Source organism: Corvus kubaryi, unplaced genomic scaffold (genome assembly GCF_017639235.1).
Source record: "Corvus kubaryi isolate FWS band 111438036 unplaced genomic scaffold, C.kubaryi_AGA036_p1.0 37272, whole genome shotgun sequence".
Taxonomy (NCBI): Eukaryota; Metazoa; Chordata; class Aves; order Passeriformes; family Corvidae; genus Corvus; species Corvus kubaryi.
This window is the reverse complement of record NW_024581084.1, coordinates 2,297,827-2,321,325: the sequence shown is the minus strand read 5'-3', so window position 1 is coordinate 2,321,325 and position 23,499 is coordinate 2,297,827. Positions and strand designations below refer to the sequence as shown.

At 58.4% G+C, this 23,499-nt stretch overlaps 1 protein-coding gene across 8 annotated transcripts in view; it reads left to right on the top strand.

Moving 5' to 3' along the window:
• The window catches only part of BAIAP2 (BAR/IMD domain containing adaptor protein 2), a 39,629-nt gene that overhangs the window by 5,994 nt on the left and 10,136 nt on the right, over positions 1-23,499 (top strand). For all 8 annotated transcript variants that reach the window (XM_042025557.1, XM_042025556.1, XM_042025559.1 and 5 more), the window contains exons 2-7: positions 1,360-1,435; positions 3,285-3,371; positions 11,633-11,694; positions 11,977-12,048; positions 12,325-12,462; positions 21,981-22,133. In XM_042025557.1, coding sequence (XP_041881491.1) covers positions 1,360-1,435; positions 3,285-3,371; positions 11,633-11,694; positions 11,977-12,048; positions 12,325-12,462; positions 21,981-22,133 — 588 coding nt within the window. The remainder of the gene's footprint in view (positions 1-1,359; positions 1,436-3,284; positions 3,372-11,632; positions 11,695-11,976; positions 12,049-12,324; positions 12,463-21,980; positions 22,134-23,499) is intronic.

Below are 23,499 nucleotides of genomic sequence, written 5' to 3'. Positions count from 1 at the left end.
GCCTGCTGCTCCCACCAGCCTCGTGCTCCTGGCAGGATAAACAGGATTTCTCCTGAAATACCGGCACTGGGCTGATGCCACTCCTCTGATGGGTGCCCCACACAGGGTCCTGCCCAGAGACCCAGGAAGGGCTTTTTGGAGCCAAGGAGGCTCTGGCTGAGCCCTGCACACGTGTGGAGAGAATTCAGCTGTCAGACTCAAGGGCCGGGCAGCAGGAACTGGGATAAAAATGCCTCAGGCAGAAAATGAGCTTTATAGTGTTCGGCCAGCCTCAGATGAGGTGACAGATGCTTAATCAGCTTATTCCCAGTAAGTGTCTGCCTGTCTTCCCTCCCCTGCCCGGGGTGGGACTCTGCCAGCAGCCTGTGGGTGCAGAGCCCCCATTCCCAGCAGGAATGCCTGTGGTGCATCCCTGCCTGGGGGCATTCAGGCTCTGAACTCTCATTTTCGGGTGGCACCTTGGTGGGAGGGTGTCCCCAAGGTGGGGCAGGGAATTGGGACCAGCTCTGGGGCTGGAACTGGACTTGATCCGGAGGATTCCCAGGAGAGAATGGAGGTTGTGCCTCTTCCAGGCTGGCTGGGATTGGTGTCGGGGTGAGGGCCCGGGCAGGGCGGGCTGTGGCTGTGGGGCCAAGCACACAAAGAGCCCTTCTTCTTCTCCCTGATCCGATTATTCCTTCCCCCATCTTAACTGAGGGCCTCGGAGCGAGGCAGGAAAAGCTCAGACAGCGCTGCCCGTGTTCAGCCCACCCTCTGGGCAGGTGGGCAGAGCCCCCCAGGGCTGAGGGACCCAGGTGTAACTCCAGGCATGTGGCCTCAGCGGGGCTGGCACAGCTCAGGGGGTGCTGGTGGCTTCCCTCTGGCTCACTCCTGGCTGCACATTTGGAATTCTACTCTTCAGCCCTTCCTGCTCGTCCATGATGGGCTGGGCTGGTGCTGCTCTCCGTGGCCATCCCAGGAGTGGGACATCACCTGCCACCATCCCCCAGAGCTTGGGTCACCTCCCTGGTTGGTCTGAGGGCTGGGGCTGCCCCAAATAGCCACTTATAGTTGTTGTTATGGTTATTTTTGCCATATCTGATACTTTTCTGGTTGGGGCATTCACTTTCCTCTCCTGGGGAAGCATCTTGTGCTGAGGCACTGCAGAGCCCCCTCATTCTTGTCCCTCGTGGTGCTCAAACCCAGCTTGGTCCTCCTCAGTGAAGCTGCAGGATGGGGGAGGGTTCTGGGGCATCTTCTGGGGAGCTGGGAGGATTTTTTGCTCTCTCTTTGTGCTTATCAGCACAGAGCTGAGCATGGAGCTGTTCACTCCACTTCCCATCATCCCTGCTAATCCCAGCCATGTTCTCTTCCCTTTAGACGATCATGGAGCAGTTCAATCCCAGCCTCAGGAATTTCATTTCTATGGGGAAGACCTATGAAAAAGCCTTAGCAAGTAAGTGATACTGCGCTGTTGGCATGGTTGGTGCTGGAGTGCCGGGGGCTGCCAGGCTGCGGAGGGGGGAAAGCTGGGAAACCTTTGGTTTTTGTTGAAAATTTTCGGGTTTTTGTTGAAAAGTTCTTTGTTCCCGTGGGGAGGGAACGGGGAGGATGGTTCTTGGACCACGGTGGGATGTGCAAGGCCGTGGATATGGGAGGGATTCCAGGGAGAAAACGTTGGGAGGCAGCAGGGTAACGAAACACGTCTCCAAACAGTTCGTCTTTAAATGTTTGTTTAAAATACTGAGAACTGAGATTTTTGAAGAGGTGTTATTGAAATGTTTAAGTTGCCCAGAAGAATGAAGGAAAAAGCCTAAAAATCTTGATGGCAGCTCTTGATTGGGAATGCAGGATCCTATTGGGAGCCATTAGGGAGGTGTAGATTTAAGTGATCAAAAGGAAGCTAGGAATTGATTAAACCCCAAAATGGACTATTTAAACTGGCTTTGTGCACTGCCTGGGCCCTCCTCAGCTGGGTTTTGAGGAGGTTTAAGCTTTGCTTAACCCAGAGCTGTGTTTTTCCAGGGAGGGCTCTGCTCCCTTCAGAGTTGCACGTGCCTCTTGGATTTTATTTTTTAATAATCCCAGTGAAAATGCCTGTGGGGGAGAGTCTCTCATCATCTTCAGCCAGTGGGGGGAAAACCACTTTGGTGTCTCGTGCTCTTATGAGCCAGGGTTTGGGATCCGACCTTTGGGAAGGATCGCTGCTCCTGCTCCTGCCTGCAGCGCGTTTTCCTTCCCCCGAGCCAGGTGAGGCTCCCGGCTGTTTCCGTGAGGATTCTTTCAGCCCTCCCCCGTTCCCGGGTGCCGGCGCTGCCCTGGGCGCCGCGTCCTGCCAGCGCTGGGCACTGGTTTGAACTGGGATTTAATGGATCACCCAGCCGTGACGGGGAAGTGCCCGTCCACCCCAGCCCGCTGCACTCTGCTCCCCGGGGAAGGGGCACAGGGCACCCCCACAGGCAGCAGCCTTTCCCAGCAACTCCCAGGGGTGCCAGCCGAGCGGGGTTCATGATTTGGGGGTGCTTTCCCTGCTGGTTCCTGCAGGGAAGGGAGCAGAGGCAGGGTCTGATGGGGGAATGGGTCACCCTTGGGACTATATTTTTTATTTATTCTTCTGAAGTATTCTACTGATAACTTAGCTTTAATTACCTGGGAGGTGGATCTGTTTACCCCGTGCTGCCCTCTCCCCCCAGCCACGGCATTTGGGATTCCCAGTGTGATCACTGGGTTTGTGTTTTTCTCACATCTCTGCTGTGAAAACGCTTTGGAGCCAAGGATCTTCCTGTAATTTTTAACTTGGCTTGGGTCATCCTTTCCCCTCGGATCCCTGAGCTGGGGGACAGCTGGAGGAAGTGCCGAACCCAGGAGCCAGAGCAGAGGCAGCGTTGGAAGGCTGGAGCTGGGGCTGTACAGCGTGTTCTGTGATTAGAGGAAACCCCCTGCTTATCTGATTAGAGTCAAGTGTGTAGCTGGAATGTCAACAAACAAGGCTGAACTATAATGAAAGTCTGTGATACTCAATTATTCCGCAGTGATTTCTCTGAGCAGCAGTAGCAGCCTGATGCTTGCACTGCAGTGAAAACCACCACAGTCCTGCATGTACCTTTTTTAATCCTAAATTACCCTGTAATCTCACTGCTCCAGCTTTCTTTGCTCACTTTTCCTCTGTTTGTTGTGTGGTCCTTCCCTGGGGGGTTAAGGCCCTTGAGGTAATACCTATTTTAGTGTCTAGCATCTCCTGAGTGCCCCAGAAGTTCTAACAGCCATTAAGGAGAATGTAACCTCCATTTCTTGGTGCTTTTTAGGCATGACATATGCAGCAAAAGGGTACTTTGATGCTCTGGTGAAGATGGGAGAGTTGGCCAGTGAAAGCCAAGGATCGAAAGAATTGGGTAAGTCCCCAGTTTGCTGCTAAATGGAGTTGCAGATTCCCAGCCCAGGAATGAAATGGATCTTTGGTGCTGCCGGGGAGAACAAGCTCAGTGTGGAACTGCTCCTGCCTTGTCTCAGTGGTGGAAGTGTCTCTGTATTTACTGTTAATGCAGTTTGGAAAACCCCCTGGTACTCTCGGTGTCAGGGGTTTGGCTCGTGGCGTTTTTGGAGAGCAGCTTTTGGGGTGGTTTTGTCTTCCTTTGCAAAGGAGAAGCAGCAGATTTCGACCCGGCAGTGGGGCTGTGCTGCCCATCAGGGGCCTCTGGAGGGGAAAGGGAGAGGGAGGAATCTGGAGGGGGCAGGTTGGCTGCACTGGGCAGGGGCTGTGCTGGTGGAGGTCACCCCGTGTGTGGTGGGGCTGGGACTGTACCCTGCATGCACTGGAGCCTCCCTGTGCCACTGCCAGGGACTTGTGTTTGCTCAATCGATGGCAAACGTCACGAGCTGTGACGCTCGGTGCCTCCCTCCCCTCTCTCACACTTATTTCTCCAGTAAATCCTTTGGGAGCTGCTTTCCCAGTCTCCCTATTGCCCAGACATGGCTCCTGTGTTCTCCCATCTCAAGCCAGAGGTGACCCTCCCGGCTCCCCCCATGGTTCGAGGTGATTCTCCCGCTCCCCTTGGGATGCTGCACTTTGTTAAGGCTCTCACAGAGTGAGATGGGCTTTGCTCTCGTGTCTGTGCAGTCCCAGGTGAACCCTTCCTCCTCCTCCTCCTCCTCCTCCTCCCTCCCGCAGCTCTGGCTCAGCGGCGATGGCAAAGTGCTCATTAAAGCGTCTCTCTGGGGCAGGCAATTAGCAGGGAGGTTGAGCTGGAATGACTCTAAAGGCTGAAGGAGTCGGGGAGCAGCCCCTGGGCTCTGGATTTGGTGTCAGACCCCGCTCCCCCCAGCCCTGCTGCTGCCTTGGAGTTGTGCTGGGAAAGCAGTAAGTGTCTATGGAAACCGAGTCGTGGATTAAAGCTGCCTGGAGCAATCTGCTCCTGTTTAATAAATAAAACAAAGAGCCCTGTGTGCGCCGCGAGGGCTGTGCAGAACCTGCGGGGAGCTGCTGCTGCCTCTCTGGGGCTGAGGGACACCCAGCTCTGCCCTCCAGGAAGGGAACTTTGGGGCAGCCCTATCAGGGGGCTGGAGCTTGGGGACCCCCCGCCCTGCTGGCTCTCCAGAGCAGCTCCAGGTTTGCTTGCACTTCAAACCTGGATTTGGCGACTTCTGGCCCTGGTTGCTCGCCAAAGGACAAGGGTTTGATGTCCTTAGTGCCATCTCCCCATGTGTGGCTCGAGTATTTTGGGGTTTAAAATGTTTCCAGATCACTGCTCCTTCCCCTCTTGGTGTGGACACACCTCAGGCAGGCTCCTGGCGGCTCCAGCTGCTCCTCAGCCCCGTGCTCTGTTGATCCTGCTGATATTTGCTGTGGCAGCTGCTCTGAGCAGGAGAAAGTTGAGATAAAATTTCTGGCTGCAGCTCGGTGGAGCTGATAACAGCTGGGACACAGCCCCCTCCCAGCAGATGTGTAAACAGGGGCTGAGAAATGTTCTGCGTGGGGGCTGTGCTCGCCAGAGGTGCAGCTTTTCCTGGGAACACCTTTGCCTTATCGCTCCCTGGGCTGGGAATGCCGATAGTGCCGGAAAGGAGCTCTGGGTTATTTCATTCAAAACGGTTTGGGCTGGAAGGGACCTTAAAGCCCATCCAGTCCCACCCCTGCCATGGGCAGGGACACCTCCCACTGTCCCAGGGTGCTCCAAGCCCCATCCAGCCTGGCCTTGGACACTCCCAGGGATGGGGAATTCATTTTAGAACAGTAAACAGGAATTCTCTTAATTGCTGCTTCCATTAATGTTGTGCCCCCCAGCTCCCTCCCTGAGTGGGATTTCCTTCCATTGGTTTATAGGGAAAACTGCTTCAAGATGTCAGCCAGGACCATGGGATGCTCTGGTCAGGATTGCAGCTTGTGTTTCCAGCCTCCATGGACAAAAACCTGAGATCCTTGTTTTTCCTCCAACACCCTCTCTTTCCTAACCTGGGTGCTTTCCTGGTGCCTTTCTGGGGCAGGAGGTGTCCCAGCCCTCTGATGGTGCTGCCCGTTTGTCCCATGGAACACGGAGCCCTCTGGAGCACTGCTCTGGGCTCAGCTGCTGGCTGCCCATGGGGCTGCTTAGCACTGTGCATTTTTCCTGAATTCCCCATCAGATTTTAGGAACCGTGCGTAGACGGGATAATCCCGTGTGGGAACGGAGAAGTGGCGATAACCACGCGCTTGAGCAGTAATCGGCTCTGGGGGCTGAGTTTTTGGGTGCAAGTGTCTGGTGGGGCTGTCTGAACCCCACTGCTGAGGTTTGGGGTGTGCAGAGTCGGGGCTTTGGGGTGTTCTTAACCCCAGTGATGCTCTGAGCAGGTCCAGGGTGGAGCTGTCCTTGTCCCAGAGCAGCAGAGGAGTCGCTTTGCTCTGTGCAGCTCCCTGCTGGCCAGTCCAGGGGTGGGATTAGGTCTGTGCCCACAGGTCCTTGACAGAGGCTCCTTGGGCTGTTCTTCACCCCCTTGATGGTTGTGGCAGTGGCTCTAGGGCAGATGAGCTGGTGTGAGGAGCGCGTGTCTGACCAGGGAAGGCTTGTCCCGGCTCAGTCCTGGAGTGGTTTGTAGCCCCTTCCAAGAAGCTCCAGCCTCATGCACGAGTCCTCAGGTGACTTTGGCCCTTGTCCAGCTCCTGCTTAGGTCCCTTGGATGCTGCTCAAAATGTCGTTTCTTTTGTCCTTCTTGAAAACTAGGCCATGACAAAGTCAGGGAAAGGGGCTTTTTTCTCCTGGTGAGCAGAGCTGGAGACATTTCCCCCGGGACTCTGGGGCCGAGCAGCACCTGCAGGAAACACCTCCAGGGCCGGAGGTGGATTCTGCTCAGCAGTTGTTTCTGGAATGCCCCTTGGATGGGTGAAGCTGCTCTGGGTGACACACAGGCTGTGAAAGGGCAGCACAGGCAGCAATTACTCAGCCATTGTTGAGCTGAAAGGAGCCCCTGGCACATAATGGCTTTTTATTTCCACAATAAAATCAGAGGTGGCACCGTCATGGCTTGGATGGGAAGGGACTTTACAGCTCATCCAGTGCCACCACCTGCCATGGGCAGGGACACCTTCCACTATCCCAGGGTGCTCCAAGCCCTGTCCAGCCTGGCCTTGGACACTTCCAGGGATCCAGGGGCATCCCTGAGCTCAGGCTCTGCCCTGCAGCTCCAGGTCTGTCCCGGAGCTTTGTGCTGCACCGGATCCTCTGGGAACAGGGATTAATCTGTTAATTGGATTTGTGGTTGTTTTGGGTCGATGCTTCCTGCAGCAGTGGAGGTGCAGATACAGATCCCACAGGTGCCAAAGGTCAGCGTGGAGCTCCGAGTGGGATCGGGGACTGCTGGAGCTGGTGGTGGCTGAGTGTGGTTTGGGACCAGCGGAGCTACTGGTGTCCACTGGGAAGCAGCCAGAGCAGTGCCCAGGATGACACGGAACTCCAGAAAATATTGTCCTGTGATTTGTGGCGGAGTGTCCCTGCAGTGAGGTCCCTCTGCTGTGCAGGTGAGCTCCTGGCTGGGAGCCGAGATCTTTTTGCTCGATCCTTTAAATTTGGGCTTAACAATGCACTTAACACCTTGTGGGTGACAGCTTTGTGCCAGTGGAAGAAAGGAAGCTGCAGGAATGGGCTTGCTAAGGGTGCAGAAATACAAGGCAGTCCTCTCACAGCCTTCTGCTGCCTCGGGATGGGGCTTTCCCACTGCCTCCATCCCTCCCATGAGGAGCAGACGGCCAAGGCTCGTTCTCACCAACCTGTGTTTGGTACATGGTGGTGGAGGGTTGTGAATGAGCATCTGTGAGGACCATGTGGCCTGGCTGGGGCTCCCAACGTGTGGCAGATGTGTGTAACGTCTGGGTTTCACCTTCCCTGGTGATGGTGACAACTTCCAGGATTCCCACCTGCCGTGTGCCCCGGCACTGTGCCTGGGAAGGATCCTGCAGGGATGCTCCCTCCTTCTGGGGGAATGGAGGGGTCCCGTGTGTGTCCATGGGCTGGTTTCTGCCGTCCATCAGCAATGGGGGGAGCTTGGCAGGTTTGAGGAGCGGTTTTGGCGGGGTGTGTGGCCAGCTCCAGGTCCTGGAGGTGTTTGCTTCCCCTCTGGAGCCGCCGGTGCGCCGGAGGGATCGGATCACGTGGGGCCAGGTGGGCCGTGTGAGGGTGTGTTCTCTGCTAATTAACCCAGTGCCACCAGTATAGCTCCTGCCAGAGCAGCTGGGCACTGGGCACTCACTGGTGTGTGCATCCTGATACAGATCCGGGACTGGCCCTCAGCCAGGGGGAGCGTGGGGGGCACGGAACATCCCGGTCTCTGATGTACCCCTGGTGAAAGTGTCAGTGGCAAGCCTGAGGGAGCCAGTTACTGGGAACTGGGAACCCAAGCCGGGGTGCCTTGGGAAGCTTCTGCTTTCCGCTTTACCTGGTCTCTTAATAAACAAATGCAAGACGCCTTAAGCTGTGCCAGGCCGGGCTGGAGCGGCGCTGAGCTCGAAGCGCTGACGAGTCGCTGATGAATTATCAGCACATCGCCCAGTCCTCTGGGGCTGGCAGGAGTGAAACCGTTGTGGAGAGGAAAGAGATGAGTCAGCGTGGAGAAGCTGATTGTTTCCCCACACTCGTCTCCTTCCCCTGCACGCGGATCTTCCCCGCACACGGATCTTCCCCGCTGTCACACGGAACGTCGGCACTCGCGGATCAGAGCCTCGGCCGGCTGAGGCGCGGGGCTGGAATTGCTTCTCCCTGGCACCTGGGAGCTGCTTGGGCTGGGTCTGTGAGCCCAGGTCACGATGTGCTGGTGTGAGGGGAAGAGCCAAAAACACTGCAGAAGCTTTCAGTGGAATAGTTTAGGTTGGAAAAGCCCTCGAGATCACTGAGCCCAGCCGCTGACCGAGTCCACCATTAACCGTGTCCCCGAGTGCCACCTCTCCCTGCACTTGGTTTTGCCTTAAATCTGGCTGCATCCGATCTTCAGCACCGAGGTGTTGTGTGAGCAGGGTTATTGCTGGCTGGTTTTTAGGGGACGTGCCCAAGCCCTGACCCTGGGAGCTGAGGCAGCCACGGTGCTGCTGGTGGGTGATGATGTGGCTGGTGGGAGATGGTCCCCTGGCCCCTGGCCACCATCTCCTGCTGCCCTTGCAGGACAGCCTGGGTTGCTCCAGCCCTGCACCAGCATCAGCATGTTCTGTCTCTGAGCAATCTGGCTCCTTGATAATGCATAGTTGGTATTTTTATTTAAAATGGCCCGTATCCTGTTTTAGAGGGGGGTCAAAAAACAGCCTTGAGTCTCAGGCAACTCCAAAGCAAACCCCCCCTAAGAGCTGGGTTCCCACTGCTACACCTTCTGGAGGGGCAGCTGGCTCCCGTGGTGCCAGCAGGGATGGGAGGGATGTGGAACAACCTGTTTGCCTGTTGTGGGCTGGGTGTGGAAGGGAAGGGCCCACAATAGCTCCTATAGTTCTGCTCCCAGAACGATACTGTGAGTCAGCCGCAAACAGCAGCTCCTCCTCCCCGCGTGCTCGGCAGCCTGCGGGGAGGGGAGAAACCCCGGCTCTGCCTCCTGCCCTTCCCCGGCTCTCTTAGTACCTCTGGGTGTGGGTGAGATGCTTCACCCGGGGGTTCTTCACCTGCAGGATGTGTGTTTTGGCAGCTCGGTGCAGCTCACGGGGTGACCTGAGCTGCTGTCCCGCTGCGCAGTGGGAGTTGAGGTGTTCAACTCGCAAATCCCTCTGGCAGCCGCTGCGGAACGCCCGTGGCGTGGGCGGCCGTGCTGCTGCCAGGGCGTGTGCCCTGTGCCGCTGAGCTCCGTGCCCTGCTCCCCCCAGCATTTCACGGTGGTACCCCTGGCACAGTGCCACGGATTCTTTTCCCAGCCAGGTTTTGGGATATTGAGCCTTTCCAGCTGCCGTGGTATCCCTTAGTCACAGTTTAGCTTCATCCCTGCAGCTCTGGGTTGGCTTTGGGGCGAGGTGTCTGTCGGAGTCTCACATGGTCTGTAGGTTTTTGTGAAGCAGCTCACGGCGTGCGGCTGTCGGGGTGTCAGAGGTGCTCTGTGGGAATTCACACCGTGCTGCTGCTGGTTTTAGGGGATTTAGTTCAAATCCTGCCACCCAGCTGGGCTTCCAGTGCTGGCAGAGGCTGGGGAGAGGCTCCAGAGGAAGCTCATGAGGCTCCAGGCGGGCGTCCAGCTGCCTTCCTGCACCGTCCCTGCTGCTCCGGGGGCTCACCTTGGGCTCGTGGTGCTGGGCTGAGCACAGGGGGGACAGCAGTGTCCCCTCTCCAGGCTGGCACACAGCGAGGCTGTGCTGTGGGAAAGGCTCAGTGCGCTGCTGGCTTTGATGTGGGGCTGGAACGCCCCGATGGGAGCCAAGGGGGTGGTGGTGGAGGAGAAATAGAACCCAAAGATTGATATCGGTGCTGAGAGACGCACCATGAGCCGCCCCGGCTGCTGGGAATGGGCCAGTTCCCTGGGAGAGGAATGTGGGAGGGGGGCAGAGCCCTCTTGTCCCAGCGCAGGGGTACACCCAGGGCTGGGTTTGGGGATATGGATGTTATTTCTGGGTGCCCCGGTCCCCGCGCTCTCGGGTGGGTCAGGAGCTCAGTGACGGTGACCAGAGCTCCCAGCCAGCCCCATGCCGGCACTCCAGGGATTCCCACTCCAGCCAAACGGGAAGGGAGAGGGACAGGGGGGTGGTGCAAGCTTTGGGAATAATGAGAGAGCCACCCTTGCATTGATAGCCCTGACAAAGCCAGCTCGGTGTGACGTCAGGGCCTCCTTACAGTGGGAATTCAGGCACTTCCCACCATTGAGCTGTCACAGCCCAAGCCAGAGCGATTTCCTGGCACTCCTGTGGTGGTGACCCCTTGCCTGGACCTCTCTGCTCTCGTGTGACGCTGCAGACGTGTGTGGTGGCTGGGTGTGAGTGTTCCCCTTGGCTCAGCACCTGGAGAACCGGCTGGAAAAGTCGCGGCCAGCTCGGTGGAAATTTCGGCACGCGGTTTCCTTGTGGGGAAGGAGCAGAGCTGTTGGCTCTGCCATCTGGTCACCTCTCTCTTTGTGGGGGTGCCCTGGGCATCGCTGTTCTCTCAGGGGGCACAGAGGGATGGTGGCCCTGCCAGCAGCCGGTGCCACAGCCGGTTCTGTCACTGCGGCAGAGGGGCCGGTGCCTGCCAAGGGATCGGATTTTAATGTTTGCAGAAGGGCTTGAGACATGGTGTATGGTGCAAAGTACGAATTGCTCCAGCCAGGAGAGCAAAGAAATGTTGAGGCAGGTTGTTCCTGGTCAGCTGGGGGTGTTGACCCTCGGGTGGCTCATGGTCCACGTGCCCAGGCATGTGGGGGGACATGGGGGGCCAGGCTGGAGCTGGGGCTGGCACCAACTGTGCTGGGTGAGGGTCCCACTTGTTCCCTTGCCCCAGTGAGATGCCGGCTTTCATTTGCAAACAGCTCCACAGAGGTTGGGAGCCTCTTGGGAAGCTGCAACCTGCCATGCTGGAAGGGAAAGCTTCCAAACTCAGCCCTGAAAAGAGCTGACACAGCTGGGCTGTCCCCAAGGCGCGCTCTGATCCAGGACAGGGCTCTTAGTGCTGGCTCCATTCCTAAAAGATGCTCCCGTGTGTGTGTCTGGCTCCAGCCACGCTGGGGCTTCTGCTGAGCCAGGACACGGCCCTTCCTCCAGAACAGCACTGGGTGTGGGGCTGGAGTCCTGCACTGGAAAAGAAAAATTGAAGGAAGTGGCAGAACAGAGCTGGGGTTCCTTGGCTGCAGTGGGGATCCCTCGGCCCACGACAGTGGCAGCCCTGGCTCAGCCCCTGGGGCCAAACAGGTCTGGTGGTTTTGAGGCAAGCAGCACCCCAGGGCTCAGCCCCGTGTCCTGTGACCTGCACCGAGTGCCAGGGCTGTGTCTGTCCCTGTGCTGTGCCTGGGGAACAAGGGCTGCCCCTGGTGCTGGGGTCCTGCTGCTGCTCGTCCTTGCTCCCCTTCCTGCTGCACAGGGTTTCCCTGTTTGTCCAAGTGTCTCAGGTGAGCATTGTCTCACTGCAGCTCCCCAAAGGTGGGCGTGGGGGGTACTCCAGGAGCCCCCTGGGTCTGGCTGGGGACCCCTCCTTGCCAGCAGGGTGCTGCCTGCCCCAGCCCCGGGGCCTCAAACCCCTCCTGTGTCTTGCCTCTGCAGGGGACGTGCTCTTCCAGATGGCAGAGGTGCACAGGCAGATCCAGAACCAGCTGGAGGAGATGGTGAGTGCCCAGCCCGGTGTGCCGGGGTCTCTGTTGGTGCAAGTGCTTTTCCATGCCATGTCCAGATGACACCAGCCCCTCTGACATGGATTTGCTGAGCTCCAAAGGGTCTGCATTGCTTGGGCATCCTCTTCTGCCCTGCTGGGCCCTCTCTGAGTCTGTCCCTTGCTGCTCTCAGCCTGTGCAGCCCCGCTCCAGTGCCATCCCTGGTGCCATCTGCTGCTCCCCAGGCAGGCTCTGCCAGCCCTCCACAAGCACCGTGTGTTTTCTTTCTCTCTGCAGCTCAAGTCCTTCCACAACGAGCTCCTGACGCAGCTGGAGCAGAAGGTGGAGCTGGACTCCCGGTACCTGAGTGTGAGTTATGTGTGTGTGAGTCTGGCACAACCCTGGGCTTGGGCATCCCTGGGTGTCCCCCATCACCTGCTCCCTGCTCGGGGACGTTGTGTCCTGCCACGGCTCCTGCCCCTGGTTCCAGACTGTCACACATGTCACACGCACAGGACAGCGTTGTTCCCTGTTTGCTCTCTGGGCCTTGGGGATCCCCCTTTTCCAGGGGCTCTGCTTGTTTCTGTCACCCCTTGGCAGCAGGAGCTGTGGCCAAAGCTCAGAACTTTCTCCTGTCGCATCCAGGCTGCGCTGAAGAAATACCAGACAGAGCAGAGGAGCAAGGGGGACTCCCTCGACAAGTGCCAGGCAGAGCTGAAGAAACTTCGCAAGAAGAGCCAGGGCAGCAAGAACCCGCAGAAGTACTCGGACAAGGAGCTGCAGGTAGGAGCCCGGGCTGGGGGCACGAGCAGCGGGTGGGGGGACACGGGTGGGTGTTCGGTGCTGCCCATGGGGTGGCTGGGCTGTGGCAAACACCTGGGGAAGGATTTGCTGCTCTCTTTAGAGGAAGGGGCGCGGCAGCTTTAGGGGTGCCGCTGGGCTGGGGGGGTGTGGATGGCAGGGGGTGGCAGCCAGCGGTGGGAACGGGCTGTTCCCGTGGCCACGCTGCAGAGTGCGGCTGGAGCTGCCCTCTCTGACCCTGCTCCATCCACCGCTCCCGCTGCTTTTCCCCTTTGCCTTCATGAATGACCCCAACGGATCATTAATTCCTGCCGTGCCTCATCTACCGTCCCCGGGAGGCTGTTTTCTTGTGTGTTTTCCGTGCCTGTGCCCCTTCCCCCGCCCGCGGGGGCGGCGCTGGGGGCGGCTGCGGTGAATCAGCGCGGTGTGATGCGTGTGGGCACCGCACTCGGGGGCCGGGGTCCCTCCGGGGGCTGCGCTGAGGGGTGGGCACGGCGGGGAGTCAGAGCTCCCCACAAAGGGAGAGGCAGGGTGGGGTCTCACTGAGGAGCATCCAGGGCACGTCCTGGCAGTGCGAGGGGCTGTGGCACTCGGGTCCCCGGCGGATCCCACTCGGGTCCCCGGCGGATCCCACTCGGGTCCCCGATGGATCCGCAGCAGGAGTTTGTGTCCTCTGCACTTTGCAGACTTCACTTTGAGCTTTGCCCCGAGCATGGCTGATCCAGGCAGACTTGCAGGGGTAATTGATGCACCAACATGCCCTGGCTGACAGTCGAGTGCTGCTGCCACGGAACAATGGAGGCACAAGTGGTGCTTGGAAAGGGGAAGATGAATTCGTCTTGTCTCCAGAGCAGAGGGGTGTGTGTTGTTTCTTCACACATCAGAGATCTGTGTCTGCTGAAGGAGATCTGCACACTGGTGGCACTTCGCTTGTGGGGGTCAATTTAATGGCATTTAGTGGCATTTAGTCTCCAGCAGAGAGTTACAGTGAGGTTTGTGCTGGGGAAGTGACATCCTTAATTGCACTGAAATTTGGGAAATGGTGCTGTGGGTCAGAACAAGCACTGAAGGAGAAGAATGCAGCCGCTGTCATCCGCCGTGGTTTGGCCTGTGGGTTCTGTGTGGAGCCAGGGCTCTGGGAGGTGCCGGGGCGGCACAGCCGGAGCGGGGCTGGGAGGTGCCAGAGCAGGGCTGGAAGGTGCCAGCACACACTCCTCTGTGTCCAGCCTGCTGTGGCGGGGGCTCTGCTGTGTTCTCCAGGGCTGAGCAGCTGAAACCACTTCTGAGCATGGCATCTCCACAAGTCCCAGCTTTGAAATTCCTGCTGAGCGAGAAAAGCCCTGTCAGGCCCCGAGCCCGGCATGGGGGGACACGGGGATCAAACCTCTCTTCCCCCCACCTGCGAGAGCTGCTGACAGGGACAACAGAAGGGAATTGCTGCCAGAGCCAGCCCTGTCCTGCCAAACCCTGGGGCAGGGATCCCCATCCCACACCCCGAGCCGGAGGAGGAGGGAATCCGTGGGGCAGCCCTGTTAGCACAGCTCTCCGGGCAGGGAAACGGGATCAGACGCTCATTCCCTTTAATCTTTCAGCAGTAAGTATTTAGGAAGTGCTTATCTCCGAAAAAGCCTTATGATGGCTTTTGAGCTTACAGAGCTATGAGCCCCTTCCAAGTCAGAATATGCCGTGACTCCGTGGCTGCTCTGCTGCGCTCGGCGGGGGTTTGCCGTGCCTTAGATCTAAATACAAAGTTAAAATTGCTGAATGCAGCCGGGAGGGAAGTTCCCCTCTCTTCTCTGCTGACTGCAGAGCTGGTGTTTCCTCTGCAGAAAAAGAGTGTTTGGGGCCACCCCCGACGCTGCTGTTACTTCTGCCTGGGCATTGGAGAGTGGGGGGATTGCAGCAACTGGGGTCCAGCCTGGAAGTGTGTGGGTGTTGGTGCTGGCCTGAGGAGAGAGCCTTGTTTGGGGCTTTGAGGAGCTGAAACCAGGTTTGAGTGGATCAGGAGCATCTACAGAGCTTTGTGGGGCTTTGCTTTTCTCAGCCTGGTTAAAGCAGAGCAGCCTGGTTTGCTGAGCTGGCCCAAAGCCACCCCTGTGGCCACTTGCCAAACCCCTGGTGGTCTCCTCAGAGATGCTCCAGCACCTGGGGATGGTTTTGGAATGCTGACAGCTGCACCAGGCTGGTGCCTGGGGACCACAGACCCATCAGCCAGGGCTGGCTGGAGTCTCCTAATGGGCTGTGGCTGGTTCCTTCTCTCCCTGTGGGAGAAGCTGCTGTTGGTGGAAGTGTCACCTCCTCCAAGGCAGCAATAACATCTTGCTCTTCTGAAGGCTCATCCCTGTGAAGCTGCTGGAGCAGCCGCCAGCCAGGAGTCTGATGCTCTGTCATCATCTTCCTCCATATTTAATGCTCCGGGAAGCAGAGCTGCTCCGTTCTGCCTCTTCACCACTTGTGGAGTGACCACATCTTGTCATCACCTGCCAGTGAGATAGGTGGGTGAGACGCGTGGTGGAAGCAGCAGGACTGTCCTGCAGGGACCTCCAGGTTTATGTAACTTTTGTCAAAGTGAGAGCAGGTTTGGGGCCATCCAGGCTCTGGTTTTGGCAGAGGACAGCCCTTGTCTGGGCAAGGGCACCAGCGTGGCTGTGTCTCCACACTCTGCTAGATCAATCAGAGAGCCCGGGGCAGCAGCCCAAACATCTCACCTGTTTCATTCAGATGTTCCCCCTTTATAGAGCAGAAATAAATACTGGAGTTCAGCAGGGGCTGCACACAGCAGTGGCTGGGGAGCAGCAGCTCTGCAGCAGGGGGTTGAGGAGGTGTGATGCTCACAGACTCTTGCAGGAGGCTTCTCCTGAGCTGCATCAGCCCCTCGTTGCATGGAGAGAGCTGGTCCAGGCGCGTCTGCAAGTCCCACGTCACCTGGCCACTGTCTCGTGCTGGTTTTATGGAGTTTCCCAGACAAGGATGAGTGTTGCAGCATTAAGTGGCTGAGGAATTAAAACACCTCGTGGTTTGCAGCCCAGACGACTCACGTAGCTCTAAACCATCAGCTCCAAGTGCCATCAGTGATTTCCCAGCTCCCAAGCCCTGTCTGTCCTGGTCAGGAGCGATGCTGTGGTTGGGGGTTGTTGCTGCTGAATGTCACAATAAGCCAGGCTTTTATTCCTTATGGATCAGTCCCGAGCTGCTGTTCCACATGAGGAGTGAGGGTTGAGAGCTGTCTGCCTCACGTGGCTCATCTTCCTTGTGGAGTGACTGAGATGGGGCTTGACCTGTTTTGAAAACCGGGAGAACAAACCAATTCCATTCACTTCACATCTCTGATGAAGAAGAATGAAAACAATATTAAGATTAAACAATCACCAAGGAAGCTCAAGTGCTGTAATTTCATTAAAGGCTGGTTGTGATCAGGCCATGAAATCAAGGTCATGATGGGTTTGAGACCTGGATTGAATCAGCAGCTCAGCAATGAAGTTATGTTGGTTCAAAGTATTTATCAAATCATATTAGCACTGTGAGCAATTGGATTTCTGCATCGTGCTGAGATGAAACTGGCTGTAATTCAGCAGTGCTGGGGCTGGGTGTTTACCCTGAGAGGCTGTGCCTGGCCCAGGTGCCAGTGGGTGACCCTGGGTGGGCAGTGGGGGCTGAGCTCAGCCTCTGCCCACACCTACCCCTGCTCCCATGGGAACCTTTTAAGCATTAAGTACCACCGTGCCAAATAACCTGGGGGGTTTTATAAACTTTTGTCATTGAAACCTCATTGGGATATTCCCATCAGGAGAAATAATTTTAGGTGTAGGTCAGGAAGCTCCAAATGACGCGGAGTTTGCACAAACCGGGTTACGAGGTTTATGTGAAAGTCAAACAGGGAAGGACTCAAAGCTCAGCAGCTCCAGGTCACTCTCTCCAGGTTTGGGGACATGTGCTCAACCCAGCAATAGAAGAAAAGCCCCTTCCAGTATCTAAAGGGGCTCCAAGAGAGCTGGAGATGGACTTTGGACAAGGCCTGGAGTGACAGGACAGGGTGGAATGGCTTCCCACTGCCAGAGGGCAGGGTTAGATGGGATATTTGGGAGAAGTTATTCCCTGTGAGGAGGGTGAGGCCCTGGCACAGGGTGCCCAGAGATGCTGTGGCTGCCCCATCTCTGGAAGTGTTCCCTGGAAGTGCCTGTGCAGCTCAGGGCTGTGTCATGAGCGTTTGGGTACCAAACCTGTGCATTGAGCTGCTGATCCAGGCTGTTCCCGTATTGAGGGAATGTTTTAGGCAGGAGAAGGTGAAGCGCCTGCAGAGCTGGCTGGAGCCAGTCCCTGCTGCTTTGCTCTCTGAATTTTATGTAACATCACATGTGAGCGTGGCTGGGGCCGGGCAGGAGCAGGGCAGGGCTGTGGCTGCTGCAAATGTGACCATAACGAGGGGAGACAGACCTTCCTGGGGGAGGAAGGCAGCCCGGCATCCCTGGAGTGCCCTGGCTCTTGGGGTTGGCTCCCCAGGATCCGCTCTGAGTTTGCCATCACCTTGGATAACCATCAGCAGCCGTGTCCCAGCATCCCCACGGAGCTCTGGCTGCGGCCAAGCGGGGGAGGCTGGTGGGCAGCACATCAGGGGCCGGGGCCGTCCCTTCTCCAGGCTGGGGATGCTGGTGCTGTCCCGGGCAGGAGGGGTTTTCCCCTCCCTGGGAAAGGTGCAGGGCTCTGCTGTGCCTGTGTGGTCCCGGGGGGCTCCTGTGGCTTTGCAGGGTCCGTGTCCCTGCAGAAGGCAGGGAAATGTGTTTGGGCTCCCGTGGTGACCAGTGCTGGCCATTCCTTGCTGTGGGACTGGTGCTTTATTTGCTGTATTACAGGAGAGGTTGGGTGAGGGCTCATCCCGAGCTCTGCTCTCCTTCCCGGCTGTGGAAGAGCCTCTGATACCCCCGGGCTCAGATCCAGCATTGCTGTGCCTGGCTGGACACACCAACCTCCCTCCCTCCCTCCCTCTGTGACACACTTGGGTCATGTGTGGGGGCTGCAGGAGCCAGGAGGGGACAGAGCCTCCCCCGAGGCTGCTCCAGGGCCTGCCAGCTGCCTCGCAAGGAGCAATTTCTGGGAATGAGGAAAAGCTGTCAGGGCTGAGGATCCCTGGCTGCTTGTTTGGCTCATTTTGCCTCTGTGCTGTGGTGGGGTTTCAGCAGCTTTGCCTTGAGTCTGTTCCCTGGCTCAGATGCTCTTTCCCCTGCTGATCAGCCTAACTTTTATTTTATCCCATTACTTTCTAGCTTTTCTCCCTCGTGGTTCCCTAAACAAATCCTCCCTTCTCTCCGTGTTTACCCCTTCCAGGTATTTCAGCCTGCTGCATCAATCCAGCACAGTCCTCTCTCTTCCCTGACCTTTCCTTTGTCTTTTCCCCCTGCTCTGTGCCGCTGGTCCTGGCCAATCCGTCCTTGGGATGAGAGCTGGAGCTGGCGTGGTGGCACAGCCCCTGCCTGCTCTGCATCCCTCCTGCTGCTGGGTAGAAGGTGCCTGCCACCTGCTCCCCTTGGTTTTCTGGTCCCAAAACTCACGGCTGTGGTGTGCTGGTGACCCCAAGGCAGCTCCTCTTGTCTCTGGGGCTGGTCCTTTGCTGGGGCTGGTCCTTTGCTCGGGCGGGTCAGTGCCAAGCACACCAAGAAGGATCTGTAGTGATGATGTCTATGGCAGAGCTCAGCGTTGCCCTTGGCTCGTGTTCCCTGTGTTTGCACGTCCCTGGCTGGGAGGGAAGGTCTGAACTGATTTCCCAGCGAGGCTGTGCTTATCAAAGGCGCGGCTGGAGCTCGGTGCTGCTCCACCTGCGCTGACAGCAGCGTGTGCTCCACACAACTCGGGGCTTGGCACTCGCAGCTGCTCTTTGATCTCCACCCCCCGAGCTGTCGCTGCGGCGCTGGGGAGGCGGCAGCGCTCCGTGCCCTGGCTTTCTGTGCGGGACGGCAGCGGCCGCTCGAGCTGGGGCTTGGCAGCAGCCCCGCTCCCTTTTCATCTGCTCGCGTTCCTGCCTCTCCGTCTGAGCCGCGGGGGTCACTCGGTTCGGCTTGGCGGCGGGGACTGCCCGGCGTGCCTGCAGCACCGCTCGTGTGCCCGGCTCTGGGGGTCCGGGGTGCCCCGGGAGCGGGCAGGAGCCGCGGCTCCGCCTGCCCGGCCCTCGGCAGCATCCCGTGCCAGAGCCGCCGCTGTGTGCTGACACCGCTAATTAGGTCAGCGGCTCCCGGTGAATTGGAAGTGGCTGCGGGAGGCGGGGGGAGGCGGCACGGGGGAGTTATTTGAGGCCTCTCCAACCTAGAAACCCAGAAAAGATTTTCTGGAGCTGTTGGGTGGCTCTGGTGTGTGCTCTGGCTCTGGGCACGACCACCGTGCTGGCTGCCTCCCTGCCTGCTCGGGTCACAAATGGGTTTGTTTTTTACCTCCTTCAAACTGGGAATTTTATTTAGACGATTCTTAAAATGTGAATTTGAAGCTGACAGCCTCAATCAAGGTCTCAATTTACACTGCCGTGCTTGAATGGTTCGTGCTTGTCAGTGGGGTCTTGGGGAGGCTGCTGAGCCCAAGCACACAGAGCCTGGCAGGGAGGCCCCTTCCCCCAGCCCTTTCAGGGCATCAGGTCATGCCAAGCTGAGAAGGGTGTTTGGCTGTGGTTCAGAGTGTGGGGTGGCTGAGATTTCCCCCATTCCTGAGGAAGGGGGACCTGAGCAGCAGCCCTGAGGTCCTGGTGGGCACCTGGCTGCAGGTGAAGCCTCACGCCTGGGTAAGACAGAGCTTCCTCCTCCTTGGAGTGCAGTCCCAAGATCTTACACTGTGCTTTGTGTGTTACTTTCCCCCCGTGCATCTGGCGTGTTTAACAGGCTTTTTTTATTTAAATTTGCCTTTCTGGGCGTTATCTGAAAGCCCACTGTCATTCTGAGCAAACCCAAACTGAAAACCACCTCGTGAACAAGGAGTGTCGCTCGCCATTTTGTGATGGAACAACGTGTAAAATCAAGGCTCTGGGTAAATCAATGGCACACGGAGCATATTTACATAAAGTATATAAAGCTCTGAGTACTAAGTTTGGAGCGTGGGCTCTGCGCTCGCGGAGCGGCGTGTTCCGACTGGCTGAGACAAGCCTTTCCTGAGCACAGGAATTAGCAGGAGCCTTGCAAAACCAGCCTGAGAGCAGGGATGTAAATAAGGCTTGTACCTGCGTATTTAAATCCTGGTGAAAGCCGGAGCTCTCACGTACTAAGATCAGGGTTTCTCCCTGTGTTGTGGTGTGTCTGGGCTGGAGCCGTGCCCGCCTGCCGTGCCGGGGCACGGCACTGCCTGACCCAGGGATGCTGATCCTGCAGGGAACCGCGGCGGGATGGGCCTCGTGCTGCTGAACCAAATTAGCTGGAGCTGAGCTCTTTTCACTCCTCACCTTCTCGTTCTTGATGGCCCAGTTAGTAAATTAAGCAGGATGAGTTTTGGGCATCGGGGTCTGTGTGTGCTCCTGTGCTCCTGCTATTTCAGGTGCTGTCAGGGTTGCGGTTTCCTTCCAGAAATGGGGCTCTGCAGGAGGGGGAGCGTTGTCCTGCCCCTTCCCCTGGGATAGGAACTTGTGGAGTTGTGTGGGCAGGGGGACTTGGTCCATCCCGGGCATAGCAGGGCTGTGCTGGAGGGGCCGGGTGCTCTCCAGGCTGGCACTGGGGCATCCATCCCCCGGCTCCCACCACTGCTGCCGGGCTGGTGCCTCTGGGCTCTGTCCCTGTGCTGTTCCCAGGCTAATAATACCCGGGAGGAGGCGGCGTGCTGCCGTCCCGAGCCCGCTGCGGGAGCGGCGCCTTCCCGAGTGCATCCTCCTCCGGCCGCCTGCATCACTCCTCCGGGGGCTTTGTGTGCCCGCGCTGCTGTGCCTCTTCCTGCGCCGTGCTGGCCTCAGCCCGGCTGCTGCCCGGCTTTCCAAGTGCCGTGCCCTGTCTCTTTGCTTCAGGGTGATGCCAAAACCTCCATCACTTTCACTTCTGTGCCCAGTGGCATCAGCTCAGTTGCCTCCGCTTATTTCTCTTCCTGACCACAGGCATTTGCACTGGATTTTCTCATTCTGGAGGGAAGAATTCTCCTTGAGACAGGGTTGCTGGTTGCAAACTGGGTTTTCAATCTGTTTCTCACTGACCCCCTTTCCCTCGCCCAGGTTGGTGCATGTGGGGAGACTCAAAACCTTCTGGCTCCGGCACGAGCCCTGCACAGGGTTTGCTCTCAGGGGGTGCTCAGAGCAGGGTGGGAGCCCCAAAATAATCCCCCTTTGAAGTCTGGGATGTCACTGAATCTTGCTGCTTTTGTTGGTTTGCTCCATTTTATGTGTCTGCTAATAAATATTGTAGCATGCTAAAAATAACTGATAACTGTGAAGAAGCAGCAAAGCTGCTTTGGGCCCTGAATTTCCAGTTTAATTCCCGTCTCAGAGAAGCTTGAGCTGCCTGAAGCAGGTCCAGCCCTGCCTGGGCTGGGGGTGTCGTTGCTTTCCAGCGTTGTGGTGCCACTGTCCTAGGGAAGAGATGGTGGCAAGGAGGTGTCACAGTGCAGGACAGCGATGGGTGAGAGATGCTGCTCTCAGAGCTGCTTTCCTGGTGCCACATCGCAGGTGGAAGCTGGGAGCGTCCAAAGGGATGAAGGGAGGAGGAAGTGGCCAGGTCAGGGAGCTGGGGGCACCTCGTGTGTTCTGTGTTCAGGGATGCTGGTGCTGCCCTGTGGTCCCTGGAGTCCCCTGTGCCACCTTTCCATCACACAGGGCGAAGCAGCCGGGTTCCCCCAGCCCGGCCTGGGTGCTGCTGCTGGGCCAGGTGTGGTGCTGGCAAAGCCCAGCGTGGCACAGCCGTGCTGGCACCCATCACGTCGGGAGAGCAGGAGCCAGCGGAGGAGCCTCCGGCTGCTGGCACTGGCAATGCCACAGTGTCTGCCAGTCCAGGGTGTGGCACCAGGGAACAGCCAGGGGGTCCTGTGCCAGTGTGTGGCACTGCCCTGGCACCATCTCTGTGTCCCCTGTGGTAAATACGGACTGAAGGCACTGCCGGTAGAGGTGCTGGTGGCTGTGTTGGAGGGGTCCGCGTGCCAGCCCGCTGCAGCCCCCCCTTCCCGGCAGCAGGCAGGGATCGGCACAGCCCGGGCAGCAGGGGAGGTGCCGGAGGCGTTCAGCCTGGGCCGGGAGCCACTGGTTCATGCGCTGGCAGGGACGAGCCGGGGGCTGCGGGGGCCGCTGCCAGTCCCGGGCCATCGGGGCAGCCCCCAGCCCCCGCCAGCGCCTCCGAGCCCGGGTGGTGAGCGGGCGGCCGCTGGGTACAGCTCGTCCCGTGCAGCCCACGGGCTGAGTCAGCGCCTCTGCGTGGGGGGCTCCGATGAGTAAGGGCGGGCCGGGGGGGCTGAGCAGGCACACGTGTGTGTCCCGTGCCGGGGTCCCCGCCTGCGCCCTGCCCCGCGCTCGGTGGGCAGCGGTGCCGGCAGCCCCCTCCCTGCTCCTCTCCCTGTTCCAGTACATCGAAGCCATCAGCAACAAGCAAGGGGAGCTGGAAAACTACGTCTCCGATGGCTACAAGACAGCTCTGACGGAAGAGAGGAGACGGTTCTGCTTCCTGGTGGAGAAACAGTGTGCGGTGGCCAAGAGCGCCATCACCTACCACGCCAAGGTGAGTCGGACCCGCCAGAGCCGGTCCTGGCTGCCCCATCGCTGGGTGGATGCTCCCAGCTCAAGCTGCATCCCATAGAGCAGACTGATATCCCAAAAGCCACGGCTGGTGCAGCCCCTGCAGCCCGAGGGACCGAGGGGGTGATGGACCAGCAGGTGACCCTGGGGAAGATGCCTCAGCAGGAGCAGCTGCTCCAAATCCCCCCTGCGCATGGCTGCCCACATCTCCTGGACCAGGGCTGGAGCTGCCCCCTGCCCGCCTGGGAAGCGGCAGCACCCGCATCGGTCTGGAGCAGAATCCATCCAGACGAGGGCTGGGAGCGCCGGTGCTGCTCCCGCAGCCTCGTGCTCCGTTCTGGTTGTTCCCCGCCACCGCCCTCCGTGGCTCACAGCAGCCATCTGTCACCGCCGCGCTTGGCACTGGAGCAGCAGAGGCAGTTGGGATTAGTCAGCTCTGTCCTGGCGCATCCACAGGCTGGATCCATGCTTGGCTTGGCGAGCGTAGCGCAGGAGGGGAAAATACCCCCCAGGGCTGGTGGTCAGCAGGAACGAATCAAAAACTTGCTGCAGCAGCACATGGAAGGGGATTTTGCAGGAGAGACTTTGGAAGTGGCTTGTCCAGAACGTGGTGGGTGTCCAGCCTGCTGCTGCCCGTGGTGCCTGCAGGATGCTCCACAGGATCATGAGGCTGGACCCAATGGCTGATGCTGGGGAAACGTGCAGGGACTTTGAAATGGGATTTGGAGGGGTTTTGGTAGGCGGGACCATATTTTGTCTCCAGGTGAGGCAGAGCAGAGACATGGGGTCACCCTTTGCTGCACTGGGGAGTGACCTCGGGGAGGTTGGGACATCTTCCCCCTCTGAGTCACACAGCGGGATGCTTGTACATTCTGGGTGAACAAAGACAAGTTTGGTTCCATCTGTTTCCCCCTTGGAGCATGGCAGCAGGTGGCTGCCAGTCCTGCAGGCAGGGAGCAGTGGGGCTGGGATGCAGCGCAGGGACCTGGAGGCTGTTGGGGCTGAGCACTCAAAAGAAGCAGCTGATCCCTGGGGATGTGGGGACAGCCTGGAGCACGGCTGTGCCCTGCCAACCTTTCGGGCAGGTTTTATTTCCCTGCTCCACGTGGAGCCCAGCTCCCAGCAGCCTGGAGATGCTGCACACAGGAAATCTTGCAATGAGACAGGGAGATGGATTACCTTTTCCTTCCCTCCTTCCCATTCTTCATGACACCTTCCTGGCTCTGCTGCCATCAGATCCTGAAGCAGGACGTCCCTGTGTGTTATCTTGCCTGTGCCATGCACAGAGCCATTGATCAGTCCCAGATCAGCTCAGCCCTGGATCCATGTGGTGCTGCCCAGGGAGGGGG